This window comes from Camelus bactrianus, chromosome 20 (assembly GCF_048773025.1).
Source record: "Camelus bactrianus isolate YW-2024 breed Bactrian camel chromosome 20, ASM4877302v1, whole genome shotgun sequence".
NCBI classification, from domain to species: domain Eukaryota; kingdom Metazoa; phylum Chordata; class Mammalia; order Artiodactyla; family Camelidae; genus Camelus; species Camelus bactrianus.
Genome location: NC_133558.1, coordinates 2,961,388 through 2,984,716, shown reverse-complemented (window position 1 = coordinate 2,984,716; position 23,329 = coordinate 2,961,388). Strand labels below are relative to the sequence as shown.

The following is a 23,329-nucleotide window of genomic DNA, read 5'->3' as shown; positions in this document are numbered from 1 at the left end:
AGATGACTGTTGTCTTAACATGACCCTACATGTCCACCAAAACTCCAGAAGCAGGACTTGAGGAACCACTATAAGCATTCCATGGAAGTCCAACTTATTAGTTTGGGATTAAGAACATTAAGTGACTGTTTCTGATTCGTTTTGCCTTTCCCCACGGAGACTGGTAAAAAGACTGGAATCCCAAGCATATAACACACACACAAATGCCATCTTAGCACCTGGCACTTAAAAGTGATTTTCTAGAGTTATTGTCTTTTAAAATGAGAGAAACGATCTTTCTCAGGGTGAGTGTGGAAGGTTAGCGATGGCTGGGAGCAGCGACTAAATCGGATGATTTCCGGTCCTTAACGAGACGTGTCTACGCTTCCCAAAGAAAGGCAATCATGCATTTAGTTAGGTCAGGGTCATTTTAAAAGAGACGATTCCTGTAGGCACATAGATACCAGTATTACATACTACCCTGGACAATGAATACATAAAAGAATTTTAAAATTCATCATCAAATTCACAGAGATGGTGGTTACAGGGGCCGGTCGGTGGGGAGGTGGGGAGCAGTGTTCAGTGAGCGAGTCTGGAAGATGGAGAAGCTCTAGAGAAGGGATGGGACGGCGGCAGCGATGCAATGATGTAATTGCACGAATGCCACCGAGCCTCACACTCTCAAGTGGTTAAAACGGTCAATTGTATTATATATATTTTAACACAATTTTTAAAACTCTCATGTTCAAAACGTGACTTTTAAACATTTTACTTTTAATACAGTAAAAGATGCAACTACTGGTTCTTTTTATTTCTAATTTTAACACCTGACTAAGACAACATAGACAAGACGTCAGCAGTTTAAATCTGATGGCTCTAATACAGTCATTACTAAAGCTTATCCTGATCATTCTTTTCTTAATCCTACCTTCACTTAGAAAGTACTAACATATTATTAAAGTTTAATCTGCTAATTCTTCTTCTTTTTAATCTTATTCTTCACTTGAAAAGCTTCTGGCCTCCAAAATCAGATCCACACAGGGCAGTCACAAGGCAGCCACCGCGTCGGGACCCGCTGACTGTGGGCAGCAGAGCACAGGAGCCTGCAGGCAGCTGGGATGCAGAGAAGCCCAGCCTTTGCTCCCGGATGCTTCCTCCCGCAAACGAAAATCCAGCAGGGCTCCAGCCTATTGAGCTAATGCAATTAAAATAATAAAAAAGTAAAAAATAAAGAATGGAAGGAAAATGCAATGACAATCCTAAATCACAGAATGTCACTGAGGACGTAGGACCTTCCTCTGCTTCTCAAGGAGACCGTCACACACCTGTCACACGCTGTAACATGAGCTGTACATGTGGTACTGCTTCTAGAAGGCCTTTTCGGCCACAGAAATTACCTGTGATTAATGGGTTTGTACTCTATGGTAATACTTTAATTTTTTTTTAATTTTTTTTTTGGTGGGGGAGGTAATTATGTTTGTTTATTTTCAGAGGTACTGGGGATTGAACCCAGGACCTTGTGTATGCTAAGCATGCACTCTACCACTGAGCTATACCATCCCCTCTTATGGTAATATTTTTAAATGTTGGAAGCTAACAAACTCACATCCTCTAGATCTGTGCTGTCTAATACAGTAGCCACTAGTCACTTGTGGCTACTTAGATTTGAATTAATTAAACAGAGTAAAAAGTTCAGTTTCTCAGTTGCACAAGCCACATTTCAAGTGCTCAAGACGGGGTGGGGTGGTGGCTGCCACACTGGACAAAGCGGGTGTCGACACCACCATCAGCCCAGAGAGCATCCTGGGCAGAGCTGCTCCTGGTACCTCATGCCCCTTTCCTGACGCGATCCAGCATTTTCTTCATTCACTCAACACATCTGCTGAGTCAGTGAGTAATGCGGAGAATTTAGGTAGGAGAGAAATAGAAACCTATAAAATAGGAAAGCAGACCTGATTTTTAGATAAAGAAGAGCAGTCCAGGAAGGCTGGTCTGAGGAAGTAACATTTAAGCCAAGATGAGAAAGACAAGCCATTCAAAAGGACAGGAACCGTTTCCAAACAGAGGGAAGGGAGCACCCACGTGATCAGGTGGGAAGGGCTCAGCCTGTTCCAGAAACTGACGAGACATTCTGCAGCTGTCTCATTAAACCTGAAACACCGAGCAAAGCCCTTCCCTGACACCCAAATCTACTGGACAACAGTCCACACGTCATCCTCGGCCCCCTGCTCCCTCTCAATCACCTGCCTTTCTGTCATCTCATTTCCTGAAGGACCAACTTCTGAGCAGACAGGTACAGAGAGAGCAATTAATTTTGTTACTTCTTAGCAGCAGACACATGGGCTTAAGTGAGGTTTCTGAGTCACTGTGAATCTTAACCAGCCGGGCTCTTCTTGCCGCGAGTAACACAGGCAGGGGAGGCATTGCCATCACAGGGCAGGCAGTTTCCACGTGAGGCAGCTGTCAGAAAAAAGGCTGCCTTCTCGTACCCAGTTAATTAGGAGGCAAATGTGGAAATTACACCTATCACCCAGGTCTTGATTTTTCAGTCTTAACGAAGAAAAGCCCAATGCTAACTAAACAGAAAAACCCAGTGAGGTCAAAGGTCACTGAAGACAGTGTTAAGGAATCCACACACGCCATAACACGTGGGCAGAGAAACTCAGGCCCCAACACATTTCCGTATTTAAAATTAAGCTTCTTTCAAATAAAGCATTCCATTATCACTGTGGGTAAAACCTTGTACAAACACTTGATTTTACTAACTTTTGTAGAAAGCATAAGCTTCTGATGTTACAGCACCTCGTGAATCTCACACACAAAAGGGAACAAAAGCAAAACCACTGTGACCTCCGTACCTGTCAGACCCAGTTACTCACGGCAACACCACCACCCTGCCCTGCAGAGCCTCTTTTTTCAGAAAACCAGGGCAGATTGTCCCAGTTCGAGCTGCCATAAGAAAAACACCACAAACCTGGTCGCTTACAAGCAACAAACACTTATCTTGCAGTTCTGGAGGCCGGGAAGTCTGAGATCACGGCGCCAGCAGACCTGGTGCCAGATAAGGCACCAGGATGGCAGGCTGCATCCTCACATGATGGGGGGCGAGGGAGCTCCCTGGGGTCTCGTTGATAAGGGCACTAATCCCGTCACTGGGCTCCCTCTCATGACCTCATCACTTTCCAAAGGCCCACCTTCCAATACCATCACATGGGAGGTCAGGATCTCAACACAGTTACTAGAGCTGGGGGCGTGGGAGATGGGGGGTGAGCCACAACCACTCAGGGTACGGCACAAAGTAATGAGAACATGTTCTTAATCTTGGCAATGTCTCCAGAGGTAAGGAGAGCACAGCTTATTCCAGCTCCATTTGGGACTGAAAAGGGGAGTTACGTCGGAAAAGGTCACCTGGTCGCAGGTCACACACCTGGGGCAGAGCCCCACTGAACTCTGAGCTTCCAATGCTACGTTCTCTACTTCACCCATTTCAGGATCAGAGGGTTTAACAGTTTAAAAAATGTCAATAATAGATGGCTGCCTTATTTTAAGTTAAAATTTAGATTAATTACAGATAAAGTATAACTTCAGGGAGAAAATGCTTTTGAAGATTAGGGTTCTAGTCCAAACAGAGCAGATACAAGATGTCAGCTCACAAGGACCCGCTCTGTCGACTTCCTCGTTCATGATGCGCACAGAGGCACAGAAGGCTGTGAAACGAGGAGAGAAAACTGACAATGCGATGCCGGGGTGTTACTGAAAAAAATATTTAAATAATGCTGAGCAAGGGGGAAACACCAATGTTCTTCCATATTATGAATAAATTATGAAAATGATTTAATTTTTAGAAGTCCATAATCTTTCAAATCTTAAACACATTCATTTCTAAACATGGAATTTCTGATAATATGCCATTATGGAAAAAAAATGTTAGCATCAGTATTGCCAGCAGCCTTCACACCCTAAAGAGATTATCAGGGAAATTATCTGACTTCAAGAACACACGTTGAAAGCGTGTGGAAGTCGGTGTTCCTTAACTTTAGCAAGTTTCACTGCATTTTCTTTGCTTCTCAGCTAGTTCCTTTCTGGTAAATAAAATCATTTTTGTTGTAACTAAACAGTACTTAGAGCCGCCCATTTGAAATTGGTATTTAGTTCTTTTCCTCAAAAATGTAACTGAAAAGCCCAGGCTCCCGGCTCTGTCCTTTCCCCACGGCATCCGAAGGGGACTCGGGAGGACCCTGAGCCTGCACCTGGGAAGCAGGGGTAACTTCATTTGAAGGTACAACAATAACATGCCTTTGTTCCTGGGCTGCTGGAAGATCCAGACAGAACAGGCAGAGAAATGCTTCTGGGCGCTCCCTGTCCCACAGGGCTTCCAGACAAACGGATCCCTCCTCCTGCTGATCAGAAATGCTTTCCCCTCCACCTTTACAAAGTCACTCCCGCCACGCTGGGCCTGCCTGCCCTGCTCCACACTCTGGAAAACAGCCTGTCCTGTTTCCCGTGTGCCTTCGCTTTACTGCCTGCGTGCCTAGGACTGTGCTCATCTGGGGGATAAAACCAGTTTGATCTGAGGAGCAGCTTCAGTTCTGGAATACTTTAAAAGAAATGAAACTGACTTGCAAATGCTCACTGTGCACCTGGCAGAGGTGCTGGGGGACAGAAAAGGGTCAGAGCCAGCCTCTGCCCTCCAGGACCGCAGAAGGCCAGCCTTGCGGGACTCCAAAATGACTGATGGGCACATCTGCCCCCGTATCAGTCACTCACCCTGGTGGCAGCTGAGAGGCCAGTGGTTCTCAACCTTGGCTGAACGTTACAATTACCTGGGAAGCTCCTCAGATGGTTTTATCTGACCGCTGTGCGGGGTACCCTGACATGGGTCATGAGTCTGACGTTCAGCCTGGATGGAGAGCCTCTGCTCTGGACTGACAGCTCACAAATTCCTGCCCTGCTGACGCCGAGTTCTCAAACCGCTTCTCCAACTGCCAGGGTTGTTGAACTGGGCCTCGAATTTCACGAAATCGCTAGTGTCTACCCGTGTTTTTTTCTTTACCTTTTTTTTTTTTTTTGGCTTATGCTCCAAAAGACGACTCGTGTCATCAGAACTTCACCCGGCACTAACCCAGGGGAAGCTATAAGCACCTTTAAGTGATCATTTTAAAAATGATCTCGATTTCCTCCCCAACATCACTTTTATTACAAATACTTCTTCTTATGAACATCTCCTTCTTAAGTACAAAGTGTTATTTTTTATTCAAAATCATCATTCAAAATGTTATTTAATAAAAATATTATTTTGAAAAAAAAAAGAAGAAATACCGTTTTCAAAGACTCCTGAAATTTTATCTTCACACCTCCCACACAAAGTTCTGCTAAGACCAGTTCTGATAAGACATGAATTCAGGCCTTTATATATGCAAAATTAGATGTTAGCTGTTAGAGTCTGAAAGAATAAGGCACACGTGTCTCAAGTAGAAAGGTTAGATGGGGCAGCGAGACATCTTACTGTGACATTAGCTGCCTTGTATTTCAAGATTATGGACAGGATCAGTTCCAAAACTTGCTTCAGGTAGGAAAAGTTCAAGTACAGGATTTATTCTCACTTAAGACTAGGTTCTCCCTCCTGTAAAGGGGCTGGCGAAGGGACCTCTGAACACACCCGCCCAGAGTCATCTGAGGTGGTCCAGGATCTGGGACGTGGGGACGGGAAGGGACAACCATTCTTCCTCAAGGTATTTGCATCACCGTGCTAATTCAGGGCTTCCCCACGGCAGTGCGGGTACGAACTGGCAATGGGCCACCTGCATGGGCACCGAAACGTGGAGGGGCCCATCAGACGTGGGCCGACGGCAGTGGGCATCCGTCCTGGTGGCGCCATGAAGCCCCTGATGCTTTTCAAAGACATCACCATGGGCCCCAGGACCAGAGCCCATGACTACCTAGATGTGGGCAGAACTGGAATACAGGTATTTCTGAAAGGTTCTCTGGTGTGTGATGTGAGGCCAGGGTAGAGAACCAGCAGGCTACGGAAACCAAACCCTCCCATCTGCCAGCTACCACAACCTGGCAACAGCTACAGGGACGCAAGTTCAGATGGACGCAGACAGGACGTCTGAGCCTGGCCCTCTCCTACGCAGAGCTAGGAGGGAGGGAGGGCTGCGGGGGAGAGAAGAGCTCCAGCTTCCAGACAGGCAGGTGAGAGTTCACGTCCCTGTTCACCGCCAACCAGCTGTGTGTCCTTGGCCCCCTTGTGAGAGTTTCTGCAGCCTCAGCTTCCCCAGGTATAAAACTTTACCTCGTCAGGGTTCTACCAAGATTAATATGAATGAGACATAAAGCCACCAGTCCAGCAGGTAATCAAGACTGAGAGCTGTGTCAGCCTGGGGGTCCGCCAAGCCACAGGCGGTACAAAGGAACACACCTCTGCACACGCAGGACACAGCTGATACACGATTTCTCCAAGTCCCGTAGCTGCGTGACAACCTCCCTCTTTCCGAGGCCAGTAACAAAAGTCTCTTACGGCCAGCTTGTGGAGAAAATCATGGCTTAGCTGTGAAACACAGCTGCCAGCCATGCCTCACTCTAACAAAGACAGAACTGACGAATCTGAATGTGAGGGAAGAAGAGCTCACAGCTTCAGCCCCGCCTGCCGGGAAGATCGTCGCTCAGCAGAGGGCAAAGAAGGAATCCAGACCCGAGCACACACACACCTGCAGCTTTTAGAGGCCCACGGCTCAGGTGCAGATTCCTGTCTCACTGCTTCCAGAAGTCACACCCTCCGCGCTTCAGTCCCTTCACCTCTCGGATGGGGGCAGTGCCACCTTTCTCGAAGTTCTCGAGGAAACTAAAGTGGGGATGCGGGCGGTCAGGTGCAGAGCACAACGTGCACGTTCAGCACGTCAGGTTTCATTCCCCTTGCCCGGCCTATGTTCTGCTCTCTGGTCATAAAGCGTCTGATAAATTATGCCTCTGAAATACTTCCTCTTTATGAATCAAACGACTCTCAAACCCAGTGGAGAAACTCACAGACATCCCAACTGAAAGACACCAGGAAGGAATCGTCTGGATAGTGGTTCTTTCTGGAAGTGGTAGAACTTTCCAGTTCTCCTAGAGAAGAAGAGGGCAGGATGTGGATTGAGGTGCAGATTATCTGTTTTCTCTGAATACTGACTTCAAATCCTATGCGATATTCTCAACGTCTAAACCTCAAAACTATTACAAACATACTGAGGGAAAAGAGGGAGAACTGCCAGGGCGCAGACGTACTTCGCACTCTCTCCTGTCTAGTGTGCTGTAGCAGCCTTTCAGATCCCAGGGTTGCCACCACCTGACCAGGCCTCAAAGGGAAGCACGATGACACACAAGCCGATAAAGCAGCGACAAGTCTCGCCAATCACGAGATTCAAGCAGGAAATCTGTCTTAAACACGTTTGCAAGTAAATGATACAAAAGCTGACATGTGGGATCAATTTACAAACCACTGTCATTGATGGGCCAAAAAACAAAAAAAAAACCTGGGCTTGAAAAGAATGCTTACCAAGAGTAAACGAGGTTCACTGTGAGAGGATGCTAGTTACAGAAAATAAGAACTCCATGTAAATTATGCTTTAGTTTCTCAAGGCTTCAGACAGACATCATATCACCAAATCAAACAAGGCACCATGAAATCTGGAAAATACAAGCATTTTGGAAACAAGTGGCCCTCAGTTCAAACATCCATCTGCCACGTGAACCAGGACCACTTGTTCAAGTTCTCTAGTTGCAGGGGTTTTGTTCTGTTTGGGGTAAAACCTGGGTAACAATGTTGACTTCACTCAGTTAGTGTGAGGACCAAGAAAGAACATAAGACATACGTCTCGCAGCGCCTGACCACGGATTAGAAGACACCTGGAAAGGAAGAGGCCCCTCAGTGCTGCCTGTGACCCTCAGGAGCACCTGTCACACAAGGCTCAGCGCCGCACCCCCCGACAGGGGGTCGTTCTTCCGTCTGGGGCGGGGGTGGGGGGCAAGCCGAGGGACCAGACCATGGCTGTCCTGACCCAGGTCCTGCAGGCTGCGGCCCCACCCAAAGGACGGGCTGTGGAGCTGCAACAGGGAAGCTGCCCGAGCAGCCTGCCAACCTCCTGCTCTGGACCCCGGCTGCATCCTCACGTTCCTACTAATACTCAGAAGCTTGCTTTCAGAAGCTCAAACAACATAAAATAAGACATGACCATGAGCCCAGTTTCACGTACTAAGTGCGACAGAAAAAGCAAGTAGAGCACTTCCCTTCCTCCCACACCTCCCTGCAGATTCAGCCCTGAAGCACAGCAAACCCTTCTGCCACAGCGCCACCCCCCCACCTCCCACTGCGACGGAGCCACGGCAGACTTGGAATCAGAACAACCCAGACAACAGAAGAACCCCACCTCCGGGCAGGGGGCGGCAGGACGCAGGGACCAAGTAGGGAATAAAAGGGAGGCCAGGCCTTTGATGAGAAGCTTGGTTCTTGCAGTTTCTATCTCTTTGTAAACAACACAGTCTATGGTCTTGTCCAGAGAGGGAAGGACTCCCGATTTTGGAAGGGCCTCAGACACAAGAGTGTGCACTTTGACACCGACATCTCAGACTAGCACCAAGCAGGCTGCCCACACATCAGGGCTACATCTGCTGTCCACCGTCATTACTTAACAGCACCCACTTTCACTGATCTCAAGCGTCCTGATCGAGGAAATAGATCACATGATTATCCAGATGTTAGTGACTTACCTAAAATCATATGGAAACGCTCTGAGACAAGTGGGAAACGTAACCAAATCAACAAAATCCTAGTCCAGACGTCTTCCTTCCTATCACACCCATGCAGCGTTCACAGTCATTTCAGAAATGCAATAAATCTCCCTAAACAGTAAAAACTATTACCAACAGTCTACGATTACAGCCTGCTGAAACTAAAAAATTTTATTTAAAAGCATCCCCACTGTAAGTCAGTAACTTGTGTCAGTAATTCATATGGCCTCTCCTGAGACTACTCTTTCAGAAAGAGAATATAGATTCTAAACATGACTTTAAATAACGTGCCTAGTAACCAAGCACAGCAATCTGCTGGAGTGAGGATGACTTCCCTGCTTCCGGGGTTATTCAGAACATAAAATAAAAACATCTACCAGAGGGTCTTCACTTCAAATGAGAAAAAAAGCGCCAGTGAAGCTTGTTCCAAGATAATGCAAAATTCTGGGAAAGTAAATCATAAAACAAGAAAAGTGTCCAAAACATACACCACTCTTCTCAAGAGGCTGACAAGATATTTGCTCAGTATGTTAAGGGGCCACACTACTTCCATCCCCCTCGTAAAATCTAAACCTCGACTCTGACCAGCAGGGAACATGTCATCTGAACAAATGAAACAGACTCTGTGCCGTGGCTGAACATCTCATGTTACCTAAAACTGTTGATGGTGACAGGGCAGGAAGACGGAAGAGGAGTTCAGTCTTGTTGTTTTTCACTCAGTCACCCGACAAACGTTTAAGGAGCACCCAGTAAGTAGGCACTTCGCCCACAACGATGAACAGAACTGACAGGGTCCCTCCCTGGTGGAACTGACTTCCGGTGGGAGAAACCAACATGAAACCAGTAACTTGCAATGCTAATTACAGAAAATAAGAACTCAATGTAAATTATGTTTTAGTTTCTCAAGGCTTCAGACAGACATCATATCACATTGCAAATCCTGTGTTTTCTATAAGCAACCCACTGATCTGGACAAACAAGAGATGGCAGCTCTAACTCCCCATTCAAAGAAGTCAGTTGGAACTTCAAATATGTCTTTAGGAGAATTACTGAAATGAGATGTTTGTCAAGTGCCCAGCAAAGCTCCTGGAAAAGTAAATAAACTCCAAATAAACAAGAGCTCTCACTATCACTCCATGAAGCTAGTTCAACAGATCATCCTAAAACATCCAGACAACACGACAGCTTCATTCCTGAAAGTTATCCCTCATAACTGGTAAGAAACAGAATGAAGGTGATCTGTCACAGAGTATTACCATAAATCACACTACCAGAGAATTCCCATGTTTCACAGGGCATTTTGTAGGATTTGTCGTAGGAAAGGTGGTTTGTTTCCTTTAGAAGGCAAAGAATTAGTCTGTTAAAAACAAAAAAAAGGCATAGCTCAGTGGTAGAGTGTGTGCACAAGGTCCTGGGTTCAATCCCCAGTACCACCATTTAAATAATAAATAAACCTTATTACCTGCCCCCCCACCAAGAAAAACCAAACAACTTCTAATTTGAATTTTATAAAAGAAAGCAAGATGACTGTGGTGATGAGAAAATCTTTAAAAACAGATTCCTCTACAAGTGACATGATACACTTTATACTAAATCGATTGTCAGTTTTACAGTTGCTGCCCACAAGTAAGGCAAAGCTTAGTCTCCAATGAATGAAGCTAGACTACCTGGTTGCTTTCCAAAATTCTCAAGAGAACAGATTTTAAGTATATCTGAAAAGAGCTTCTACAGAAATGTGAGTCTCAGAAAATTCCCCAAAGGGTAACGTCTCTCACACATGCATGAATAGACAACCTAAAAAAGGCACTAAGTCTTTTCCAAGAGATGCTAATAGAAAAAAAAAATGTAAATTTATCTTAAAATGCTAAAAAGCTCGTATGAAAATCAACATTTGAGTGTCTGAATATTTGTAATATTTCTCATATAAAGTTGTTAGCTTTGCAAATAAGTGAGAACCCAACTAAATTAAAATTCAAATGTGACTACAATTTAGCCATGTTATCCAAGAAAAGCTAATAAACTTTCAATTCCTGGAGCAGGCTCTGGAGACCTTCTGTGCAGCAGTGCCGACCACAGCCGGCCTCCCCGCGGGACAGAGCATGTTCTGACGCTGGCCCGCCACTCCCCAGCTGTGCGACCCGGCTGCATCACCCAGCCTCTCAGCCCCCTTCCTCAGCTGCGTAACAGCTGTCTCATCAGGTGTCCAAAGGACTGAGAGATCTCAGAGGGCTCGGCTGGTTCCTCCCTTCCAGGAGAGCGGAGAGGTGACCTTCCCTGCCGTCTCTGCCCTCCTCACCCCACGCACCCTCTCCCCTCTAGACAAGGCCCCCCACGTCTTCTCCAGGCAGTGACTGCTTTCCCTTGACCTCACTCAGGCGCTCTCCCCTTTACCCTCCACGACGGCAAGCCCTCCTCCTGCAGTGACCACCACACCCACACATCCCAATTCTGTCTCCCCTTCAGGGCCCAGCTCAAACCTAAATCCTCTCAAGCCCAACACAGTCCCTGCCTCCTCCATAAGCCCCTGCCTCCCACAGATCACTCTTTCTCTACCCTGGCTGCATCCAATCACCTGAGGAACTTGTTTTTTCATTCCCTGGAGGCTGGGTCTCAGCCAGGCTGGCTCTGCGAGGTGCGGCCCAGGCCTCAGCCACAGAAGAGACCTCTTCGAGCTGAGACCCTTGGGCCCATCATCCGAACTTCCCTGCAGCATTCTGTCCCTTTTGGTGTATATTTTAATGACAGACAAACTGTATTTAAACTACTAACTCTTGGAACAGGATCAGTATTTGATGTGTAGCCCTCAAGTCATCACAAGAACTGGGACTTCAACTAGTAAGGCTGGTCAACTATTTGTTGAATGCAGAGGCAAAGAAATAGGATTCCAGTACTCCTAAAGTAGAGCATCCAAAAATATGGTTTGAAACAAAAGTCTACCAAACCTGAAAAACTGGCATGTCTGTAGCTCAGATGTTCAGTTCCACTTGACTTACATGAACTTATATGAATGTATCAAAGAAAATATGACTTATCCCCAAAATAGAGGAAACATCATTAAAATAAAGCAGGCACAGGGCTAATCATGTCTGTGTCTCATAGATGGTCCCTCCCTCCCCACTCAGGGTTCCCTGGACAGACAGCGCTCCCTCCAGCCCCCATGCCTTGAATGCACGCTACTACCTCTAACTCACCACGTTCTCCATCTGGCTCTTACTACTCATTGTGGAAATAGCTTCTATGATGAAAAGCTTCCCCTGAAGGTCAAAGTCCTAGTTCAATGTCCCTCTTCTAGGCTTCCCTAACACTTGGTAATATCAGCCCTATCACAGCACCTGCCAAAAATAAATCATTACTTCGATGCTGTAACACAACACTGTAAATCAATTACACTTCAATAAAATAAATAAATCTTTTAAAATTTTAAAAAAAGATAAATCAGTACTTTGTTTATCTAGCTCACTCCTATCATTGTAACTCCATCATGCTGCATACTGTACGGCACTTAGGAAGTGTTCAGCGAGTGCTGAATGAATGAATGAATGAATGAGGAAAAGGTCTTCAGTTTGTTCATCTGTGAAAATGAGTGAGCTAATGTCCAAGGTCTCTTCCAGCTTCATATTCTGTCAGTGTGAAGAGTGGATAAAAACAAATGACAACTATGTATAACAACAACTTAGGTCCACATTTGGAGAATAACTTCTAAACTGTAACATCACAAGTTGCTCATTTATGCAAGATTTTCTTTACACAGAATTCTAATATTTAAGCCTAAAGACAATAAATTGCTGTTATACTGCTTGTTATGGTTGAAGAAATCTCTCCAAAAAGCATTAAGTGCTCATTAGCAATCCTAATTTTAATACATGGTAATGCATGATTTTATATAAAGAACTGTGGGAACTTCATAACTATGGATAGGTGACTATTAAAGAAATTTTTGCATTTTGAGGCCTAAATTGTGATAGGTGGGTACCCCCTAACTTATAGTCATTACCTAGGAGAATACTCTGCCCAGAAGAGAACGCTTATTGAAGGACCTATGAGCAAGGTCCATCCTCAGCTCTGGCCCAATTCCAGTTTCACCCTCAAATAGAGCTTTTATTAAAAACAGTCATTGCTACAAAGAAGGGGTACCAAAGCGGAGATTAAGCTTTGGAATGTGATTTTATTTGTCTTTTAAGGCAATGATATCCAACCCAGTGGTAAATTATTTCAAATAAAATAATACAAGTATTTTTTGTGAGGACTCAGAATCAACTGGGAAGCTAACACTGACCTACTCCAGCTGCTCCTTGTACCAACAGGCGACGAGGCTACCTACATACGCTACACTTTATTTATTTACTCGGAAAGTTTTATTTGATTACAACAAAGTTAAAATCATTTAGGTATGTTAATTGTATATATCAATGATTAAAATGCTTGATAATTAGACAAAACTGTATAGCGTAATAATTATTCCAACTTCATTTTCTAGATAAAAGCAAGATACAATAAAATAATGCGGTCCCCGCTGTTTTTAAACAAGCCAAAATAACATTCATGTTTTTCCTTCTAGCTTTGACAGCTTTCTCTGTCTATAATTTGCATTAATGCTGTAGTTTTCCCGAGTGCCACACACCTAATCTATACCATCAGCACTCAACAGTGTATCACATTAAGAGAAAACAGCTCTGGCTCTTTTTCTATCATAATGCAAAAGTCCCTTGGTCTTGAATCCTTTGACTACTGCCAAAAGATAAATTCAAAACATTAAAAGCATTTTCAATAAACCTGAAGCAAAATTTGCCCAATGACCTAATGGCTCTGCAAGAGTAACAGAAGTATGGCTGCTCTCTAAAAAGCCTTATTTTGAGACTCACATATGTATGAGACATTAACACAAATCGAAAAGGAAGCGTACAAGGATTTTAATAAAAGCATTTTCTCTTCCAAGACTTTCTAAAAATGTCATTGCATTATAACGGGTAACATAACAAGTATAACTAGTGTATGTGGATACAAGGACCCCAGGTTACAAGAACACTAACATGCAGTAAGGTCAGAGAAGCGTCTCCAGCCCTTAAAGTTCCTGAAGAATACGAGGCTGCTTCAATATAAAGCAAGTTATCATTTAAAAACGAGATGAACTTAAATGAAACACAACCAGAACTCAGTGGCTGGAGAAAGACGGATGTGAAGGCAAACTTGTTTCTTACGTATAAAGTTAGCCCTCCTGTGTTCGAGAAAAAAAACCGTGGAAGCTGTGGCTCTTCCTAATGTTGGTTATATACACAAACATTCCCCAAACCAGGCAAGTGCTTTGCAAACACAGTAACTAGAATTAGTTTAGGATTCCCCGCGCCTGGGTCCCACGTCCCAGGACCAGAACCACCAACTTTACCTACGCCGGTAACAAGGGGTTCTGAAAAGCAGGCGTCTTCAGAGGAGGGCCAGGGAAGAAAACGCAGCCAGGAAGAACTTGAGGAGAAAACTTTCCAATGTTTTGCCTGGGGTCTGAAAAGATGCCACCAGAGTCCTTAAATCCTAAAGTTCCCCAGATCAATCACCCTCGCCTCCAGCCCAGGCCACCCCAGCCTCTGAAGCCCCGTCACAAGTCTGCGGCACGCACGGCTCAAAGGTACAAAGAGACAACGACCCCACGATGGGGCCCGACGGCCCAGGACGCGCGGCCGCGCCGCACTCACCAACCGCTCGCCCGGGACACCGGAGACCAGCCCGGAGTTCCAATCCTGAGCGCGGCGCTCAGCCCAACTCGGCGATGCCCTCAGAGCCGCACGGGCGGGGCCATCTTGACCAGAAAGAGGGCCTCGCGCCGAAGGACCCTCGGCGGTCGCCCTGAGAGGAGCCGGAGCGCCGGGGAGACCCAGGCCCGCGCCCCGCGCCCCCGCGCCCCCGCGCCCCCGCGCCCCGTCCCCACGAGGCGAGCCTCCCGCAGGCAGACCACGGCCGGGACGACGGCGGAACCGGCGCCCGGAGCAGCCCGCAAGGCCGTTCAGGCGGCGCCGAGGGCAGCCCAAGCGGAGAGGCGGAAGCGGAGGCGCGCGCTCGGTAACCTGGCAACGCGGTGCGACCCGGCGCCCCAGACCCTTCGCCCCGGCCCGGCCACGCGACCCGCGACGCCGCCGCCCTCCGCCCGGAGGAAGCCCAGACTCCCAGCCCGCGACCCGGCCCGAGGCGGCCCCGCTCGCGCCGACGGCTGCTGCCCGCGGGGCTTCCGCAGCGTGGCGGCCGGCGAGCACGCCTCCCGCCGGCGCCGCCCCCTTAGCTGCCCGCAGCCCGCCTGCGCCGCCGCGCGCGGCTGCAGCTCACCTGAGGCGCAGCCCACCCAGGCCGGAGCCCCCCTGGGTTGGGCCCGGGCGCAGGCCGCTATCTGGGCGGCGCCCCGCGTTCGTCTGGCTCGCGCTTCCCGCGGAGGCTGAAGTTTCGCGGGTTGAGTTAAACGCGGGCCCTCGGCGAAGAGGACCCACTGGGTTTTTTTCGTTCCAAGATGGCAGCCTCCAGCCGCGCACAGGTGCTGGACCTGTACCGGGCGATGCTGAGGGAGAGCAAGCACTTCAGCGCCTACAACTACAGGTGACCGGCCGGCGGGCCCGGGAGGTGGGGGCGCGGGCTGCGGGCGTGGTCGGGGTGCGGGAGCCTCCTGGGCGCCCTGAGCGGAAGGTCCCGGCCGGCGTGGCCCGCGCGCGGCTCGAGGGTCGGCCGGGGGGCTGGCTGGGGGGCTCGCCCTTCGCCGGGTGGGAGGAGACGTCGGGTCCGGCGACGTTTCCCGCGGTCGGACACTCGGCTCGGCGAGCGCGGTCAGTGCTGTCTTTCGGTTAGACGTGAAGGTTGCAGGCGCTCTGGCCAGGACCGGTTTGTTTCACATAATAATAAGAACTTTTTCCCGGAGAACTGGAGGATTTGACAGTGGAGGTGACCGGTCGGGAGCACTTCTCCACGACTGAAGGCCCTGTCCGTCCCTTTCATTGCCAAGGTGTCTTCATCAGCTTCCTTGGTTGCAAAGATCCGTTCTCCCCGGGGCATTGGCGATGGGGCGGGGTTTGTGAGGAGGACACTCGGGTAGCGGTAAAGGTGAAACGGTCCCGCAAGTTTCCAGGAGCTGAGACGTTTATCCTGGCCTCACCAGATGGGAATCCCGCTTTTATTATCTTAGCAGCAGGAGAATGAGAGTCTAAACTTTCACATCCTTAATGTGGCACCAGCTTTTCCAGGCCTGCCCCCTTCTCCTGTTTGCTGAGTCCGTTATTCCTACTCTATGTATCTTTTGCCTACTTCGGAGCGGCTGCTTTCTTTTCTGCTTCTGTATAATTTCTGCTCATGAATTATGTGCCTTATGATTTTTCTCTCTGCATCCTTGTAGATTTGGTGTCTTCTACTAGCTACCGAATCCTCTGAGTTTGAGCCATATTCCCAAAGCAAGAATCTGAAAAGGCCAGATCATCTCTACACCAGGTCTCACCTTCCATGATTGACCAGCCTGTGGATTGAGTTTCCTGGGAGCAGTCTGTTACCATGGAATAGAGCTGGTTGGGTAGCTGCCTCCACACTGGGTGAATGAGCTGGCAGGCCATAGGGTGGTAGATCCATTGCTAGGTTGATTGTCAGACACTAAACCTCCCAAGGGGCCGGGGGGTTATTGGGGGCCAGAGGCAGTGGTAGACTGCAGGAAAGCCACTCGGGGCTGTACCTAGTTGGCAGGAAGTGGAAATTACATGGCAACATACTTAGAAAATAATGGTTTATATTATACTTTGAGTAATCCTTCTGAGCTAGATTTACTTCGCACACACAAATACGTTATCCAAAGTAATCAAGTAATCATTGTACACTGTTTCCTGAAATCATGGACCTAAAGCCTGAGATTCCCACTAGTATTCTCTCCTAAAATAGGTAATAAACTTGTTGTAAAATATGTCCTTTTTATCCAGGCTATGTCATGTGGACTTCAAAGATACCCACACCCCCCACACACACACCCCGGAACCTCTCTCTCTGGCATGCCCTTTAATCACCCTTGTCTTGAGTTTCTCTGCTTCCTTTGAGATTCATCTCAGTCTGACTTTGGGAAGAAGGTGTTCCTGATTCTCTTCATTTTGCGTCCCCACCCCCATGCAGAAGGTCCTGTTACTACTGTGTGTTGTTTTTCTCCAGTGCTTCCCAAACCTCTGTGCCCAGTGCCATAGCAGACCCTGCCCACAGAAAGATGAGAGCTTTGGGCTCAGCGAGGCATCTGCAATCAGTGGGTTTTTACAGACTTATGTGGGACACAGTTATGGAAATCGTTTTCACACACTGTGAAAGAGCTGGGCCCGGCAGGCATAGGGTGTGCACTGGACCAAAGGCATGAAGCAGAGCAGTCTGCTCAGGTCACGCCAAGGGGTACAGTCCTGCTGGAGAGTTCATTGTGGCTCAGGGGGACAGAAAGCAAGATGAGATTGGAAAGGGCCACCTAAGGCCGTGCTAAGGAACCTGGACTTTATTCTTAGCTGATGGGCAGCCAATAAAGAGCTTTAAGCCATTGAGTGGCATGGCCAGATTTGCATTTTAGGGAGATCAGTCTGGCAACAAGTGATGTGGAAGGTGATGGTGAGGTCTGGATACAAGGACACCAGATGCAGAGCTGGTTACAACAATGCTGAGGAGACATTAGGGCAGGAATAGTGGAAGACAGAGAAAAAAGGTATATTTGATTACTAACTAGAAGGTAAAATTGCCAGACCTTGACAAATAATTGGGTTCAGGAATAAAGAAAATGAGAATCCAAGCAGAGTTTAGAATGACATCCAGGTTAATAGGTAAACGAGGCACAGAGGTCAAGTGTAAAAGTTGTACCATTAACTGACTTAAGAAATAGAGAAATAGCTCAGCTTATGGAGAGAAGACTTTTGAGTTCATTTTTGGAGCATCTTGAATGAATGTCACCTGGGAGCCCCGGCAAAGGCAGTTATTCAAGGAATCTGAAGCTCAGGGGAGTGTTCAGGGTGGAACTGTCATCACCACACTTGCCGCGTGACCCTGGGCAAGTCACTTCACCTCTCTGTTCTTCAGTTCCTTAATGTATAAAATGGAGGTAGTGATTTATCTCACAGTAATGAGGTTTAAGTGAGTTAATACATATCAAGTGCTTAGAATTGTGCCTGGCAGAGTAGGCACTCAGGTAAGTAGAATTATTATCATAAGAGGAGTTAAAATCTTAATATTAGGTAAAATTTCCAAGAAAAGTATTTAGGGCAGTGGTTCTCAGCCATGGGCAATTTTATCTGACAAAGTCTGGAGACATTTTTGGTTGCCACAACTTGGAGGGGAGGATGCCACTGGCATCTAGAAATTAGAGGCCAGGGAGAGTGCAAAGCCCAGGACGGTCCCCCATAGAAAGGACCAACTGGCCAAAATGTCAGTCATGCCGGGACTGAGAAATCCTAGTTTATGGTGAGAAAGTTAGTGAGCCTAGGACACTCCCCTAAAGAATATCAAATTTTGAGGAATTCGCTGAAGAGGAATTAGCTGAAGAGTCTGGGTGACAGACGGAACTGTGGGTACCCCGGAGCAGGGCAGGGGAGGAGTGAGAACCCTGCGCTGTGAGCACTGCTTGTCGGCTTGGTCGCCACGGGGGGGAGGACACGCCCCTCCCCATCAGTGAAGGAGGTGAAGACGAGTTGGAATGTGTAAGACGGAAGAGGAAGGCCAGGAGACTGGCGATGCCTGACTGTCTGTTTCTGGATAACGTGGGAGAGAAGAGAACGTTGAGTGTTTTTGTGTTTATTGCACGACTCACACTGTTAGTTGTTGGTTTACTTGTGTCTCTGCCTTTTGGTCCTTGAAGGTGGACATTCTGTCTTTATCTGCATTCCTAGTGCTTAGCACAGAACCTGCCTACTACATGCTTAGAAGTATTTGTTGTTGAAAAGCATAAAGAAACTGAATTCAGAGGTAATTTTTGTCAGCCATTCCCGCCTACTGATTAAAAATATATTGTCATAAAATGGGATAAAAGGCAAAAATAATGCCCAAATATTTACCCAATTGAGTGTCAGAACTCCTTAATTCCTCATTAGATGGTTGAGTCTTTATGACACTTGTTGTCCACTGAGCGTTGTATTGGGAGCTGCAGATCAGAAGGAGCCGACCTCACTGCAGAGTGGGGAGCCCCACCGCAGTGGTGCGCCAAGTGCAGGGGGGGAGGGCTGCAGGCGGCGCTGGCCTCCCGAGCTGCCTTGAGGGTGGATCTCCTTAGGAATGCTTTTGGCTACAAGGAACAGGAAACCTGCACAGGGGGCCTAAGTGTAGGGGTCATTCTTCTCTCAGGGAAAAGGCCCAGAGGCACGAAGCAGCTAGGTGACGTTGGGGTACCTATGCCTGATGGCCGCAAACGCTGTTAAAGCTCCAAATATCATGCCCTTATTCAAGGTCAGGAAAAGAAGAGCAGCCCCAGCCGGGCCGGGTGGGCCTTCTTTTCCTGGGGACAGGGTACGGCGCTCGCCTGGAAGCTTTCATGCAGACCGCTGGTCACAGCGCGCGTGGTCGGGAAGCTGTTACATGTCTGCCACCAGCTGAGCCAGGGCTGGGGAGTTAGGGTGTGGCTCACCCAGCCTCTGCAGGGAGGGTGACAAAGAGAAAAGCCCCGGAAAGACTGCTGGGTCAGCCAGCACTTGGCGTCTGACGCGCGTGGAGGTGCACACCGCAAGGCCCTGGGGACGTGGGAACCAGAGCAGGAAACTGTGGCAGAGCCTTGGGTTGGAGCTCCGTCCCCGATGACCTCGCTCGTGCGGGGCGAAACAGCCAGCTGGCAGTCAGACGGGCCCGAGAGGTGACGCGTAGAAAGGGTGCGCGGAGGACCAAGGCCTCACAACCGGCCGGCGGCGGCGGTGGGAACTAGAAAGCTTTTCCACAGCTCCACACGCTTCGGTAGAAACTTCTTCCACCACATGCATCGTCTGGCTTGGGCTCCAGAGGTTTTACAAACATCAACGCCGAGATATTTATTTCCACAGTTTTCTTCTTCTTCTTCTTTTTTTTTTTTTTCTGGCTGCAGCAGCCTATTAAGTCCAATGAAGTCTCCCTGGTTTCATGGCGGGTAAAATTCCTGACTGTTGATAGCTGTCGGCTCTGAGTTCCTGGGCACTGCACAGCTGAGCGCAGCCCTGTTGGAGTCTCTGATTGCTGCCTAATGAATGGACTGAACAGCGGCTCCATTTAGAAGTCTGTTCTCTTTCTGAACTGGAAGCTGAGGACATGGAACCATGAGCTTGAGGAGGATTCAGGACCTGGATGGAGTGTTTCCTTCACATATTTCTGTGTTTGCTGTTGCAGATCTTTTCACGTTGGCTCCCTCTTTTGCCCCGTGTGCCCCTGATTGATTTAAGAATGCTCAGGTGAATAGTCCAGCCCAGTGTGGACAGTGTTAATGCCAAGCCCCCTCCCCTTTCTAGAACAGGACAGCTGCACTGGACACCTAAGTGCCGAGCATTGCTTCACCTAGAACAAACAAACGATCAGTCTGTGCCTGCTGTTTCTTGAAAACCGAGAGCAAGTGTGTCACTGCACTAGGGCCTGGGTCGGCGGAACCCAGGTGGGAGACGGCCCTGCTGCTGTAAGACCCGTGTGACTGGGCGCGTGAAGTGTTCATACGAGCTCAGCTGCTGAAACTCACAGAGGAAACATGTGGGTTGACGTGATGCCAAACACTGCGGATTTGTCGAATGTCATGGCAGGAGAGACACTTGTCATGATTTGTCAGTCACATGTAGTATCGCGGAGATCTTACAGAAGTGACATGGTGATGATGGTTTCCTTCCTCTAGGCCTAACTTCCACTTCAGTTTTAACTTTTTACATCTCTTTTCCTTTAGAAACTTAAAATCCTTAAATATGTTCTTCACTTTAATAAATGTAACTCCAGCCTCCCTACCAGGAAAATCTTTGCTTTGTTCCCAGACTAAAACCTGCCTTTAATCAGAAGTTGCTGATGTGTGAGACATTCCATCCTCTTGTTCTTTCTCACCTTTTATCCCTTGACTCAATTCCGAGCTGCGCATACGTGTCACCTGGAACAGCTGTCAGGCTGGTGAGCATAAAATGTTGCGTTCTGCTCCCTAGCATTCACAACAAGATGATTAGGATTTTTTCCCCCAGTGAAAAGTTCTTCCTCTTTTTAAGTCATGAATTGCCTATATACATTGTAGGGATACAGAGAAACCATAAAATTCTATAATAAGAAACCAAATAAGAGATTTGCCCATGATGAAATGTGGAACAAATCATACCTCTCCGTGAAAACTGTTTTAACTTTTCTATTACAGGCCATGCAAGAACACAGAGAAGGAGGGGAGGAATAGAAAAGGATGACTGTTAAATTTTCTAAGTTCTTCCCAATTTAAGTCTTAAATACGCTCTGCATTTATACCAGGGGGCTCACAGATGGCCTGTGGGACTGTCAGAGGACCGCTGTTGCCTGACCCCTCCCTTCTGCAGGCCCCACAACTGGAGGCAGTTCACTTGTGCTGAAGAAAAAGTTTCTTAGACTGCTGAAAGATGGGTTGTTCATATCATTCATTATGCTGGGAATTCCCTACCCCCTCAGTTATTTTTCCTCTTATGGTTGCTAAGTTCTGCCATGTTGAGTGATAATGGTTTTGAAAAACAAGTAAAAATTGTATGATTAACTTAGAGAAGATCACATAAGATATTCAGCAGCCTAAGTTTAAATTGTTAGAAAAAGTACTAGATCAATGTCATTACTGATTTATTGAGTTTCCTTTGTAGTGTTTCCAAACTGCACTTATTCTGTTGATACTTCACTTTGGCCCCTACAGCATTTTTAAAACTTATAAGAACGCATACAATAAAATGCAATAAAATGAAATAATTGTTATAATTTAAAAATAATAAATGAGAGAATCAGGGCAAAGGGAAAATAAAGGTAGAGAATATAACAAAGCGAGGAGTAAAGTTAGAGCACAAAATGTAATTACGAGCCAGTAGGGTTTCCTTAAAGTAGCTTTAAATTATTCTGTATTGCGGTCGGGTAATACTTTTTTTTTTAATGCGAAATGTACTTAGAAAACATTGTTAGGAAATTGCTGTAATGAGCATTATAGGAAATTGACTGCCTCTTACGGTTTCACATCAGTAGCTGTGTGCCTGCTTTGTTGTGGATGAAAGGTCCTTCACATCCTGTTACTTCTCCTCTATGACCCCTTTCCTGACACTCCGAATCCCACTTCATCAGGTGGTAGACTTTTACAGGTGTCTTGGCATTAATTTTCTCAGTTAACTCGTACCTAGCCAATTGAGGAAAATTCTAACCTTTAGAAACCAAATTGTGATAAAATTAGATAAATTACGTGAACCAAAATGTGAATTCCCAGATTTAGCAAGAGTCAGCTAAATTAAGGTGGGTCCTCTTGTCTTTTGTCTGGATTAATGAGAGGAATGCGTTGAATAGGGTTCCTTCACCTGATCTCTGCCACCCCTGTTTTTAAGAAGCAGATTTTAAATTGTCAACATTGAGACATAATAATATATCACTGTGACATTTTGATTATCTCTTTGGCTTCATAGCAACTCATTTACTGGCGTTATATTGGGAAGAATAATGCTTTTTTTTACCTCAGATATTTAGGGATTAAAAGCAGACAGCTCACAGAAATGATCTTTCTTGACAAATAATGGATAAAAGAAAGTCACATGACCTGATGCTAGAACCTGCCCCTTGTTTTCTTTTCCCCCTTATTTCTTTCCCTGCCGGTGTAATCCCTGAAGGAATTGCTTTAAGTGTTGTTTTCAGTATTATGAACGAGAAGCGTCAGCCAGGCGATCTTGATTAGGAAAGATTCCTGGCCTTTGAATCAGGAAACCTTGGTCCAAGTTTGAGGTCAGCCAGCTGTCAGCTCTGTGACCCTGGTGCATTTACTCCTGGTACATCATCCGTAAACAGACAATGCTAGAGTTGCAGAACTTTCTGGTACTCCAAGATCCCCTCCACAGATACAGGGAAATTACTTAGAACACAGTTATCTCTTATGCTGGTAGACCAAGTGCCAAATCTTTGAAATTCGTAGAAGCTAGTAGTCATTTAATCGACTTGGTTACACTTGTTGAACCACATTCTGTACCAGGTGTTTATTAGCGATCCAAAGAACTCTGTCACTGTAAGATGTGGTTTTGATAGATGAGGTTGGTTTGAGTCTTCACTCAGCAAACATTGACTAGGTACTTGCCGTGTGCTCCTTGCTGGAAACAGACAAACAACATGATCTTTTCCCAAGAGAGGTTTGTGGTTCAGTGCACAGACTAATACTCTCACTGAGGGTTTTACAGAGACCCGGGGGCCATGAATTGAACAACGTCTTGTGGGAGCAGATGGGAGGGGCAGCCCAGCCTGCCCTGGAAGGGAATTGGGCTAAGAAAGCGGTGGTGGCTGACCTGTAAAGTTTCAGTAGAGATTTCCTGGTAACCGGAGGCAGAGGGACAGGTGCAAAAAACAGTGTAGTTGGTGTTTTGTGTAAGGAGCTACCAGCAGTTTGGTTTCCCTGCTGTGGGACGATGGGAGCAGGTGAGGGTGAGGGATGAGGTAGGTG

The 23,329-nt window shown here is 47.0% G+C and overlaps 1 protein-coding gene across 3 annotated transcripts in view; it reads left to right on the top strand.

The window, feature by feature from the left end:
- Nucleotides 1-14,782: 14,782 nt before the first annotated feature.
- The window catches only part of LYRM4 (LYR motif containing 4), a 159,349-nt gene continuing 150,802 nt past the window's right edge, over nt 14,783-23,329 (top strand). Inside the window, exon 1 of one of the 3 annotated variants that reach the window (XM_074348046.1) lies at nt 14,783-15,324. In XM_074348046.1, the coding sequence (XP_074204147.1) occupies nt 15,239-15,324 (86 nt within the window). In that variant the 5' untranslated portion in view covers nt 14,783-15,238. The remainder of the gene's footprint in view (nt 15,325-23,329) is intronic. The other 2 variants (XM_074348047.1, XM_074348048.1) reach the window with 2 other exon arrangements.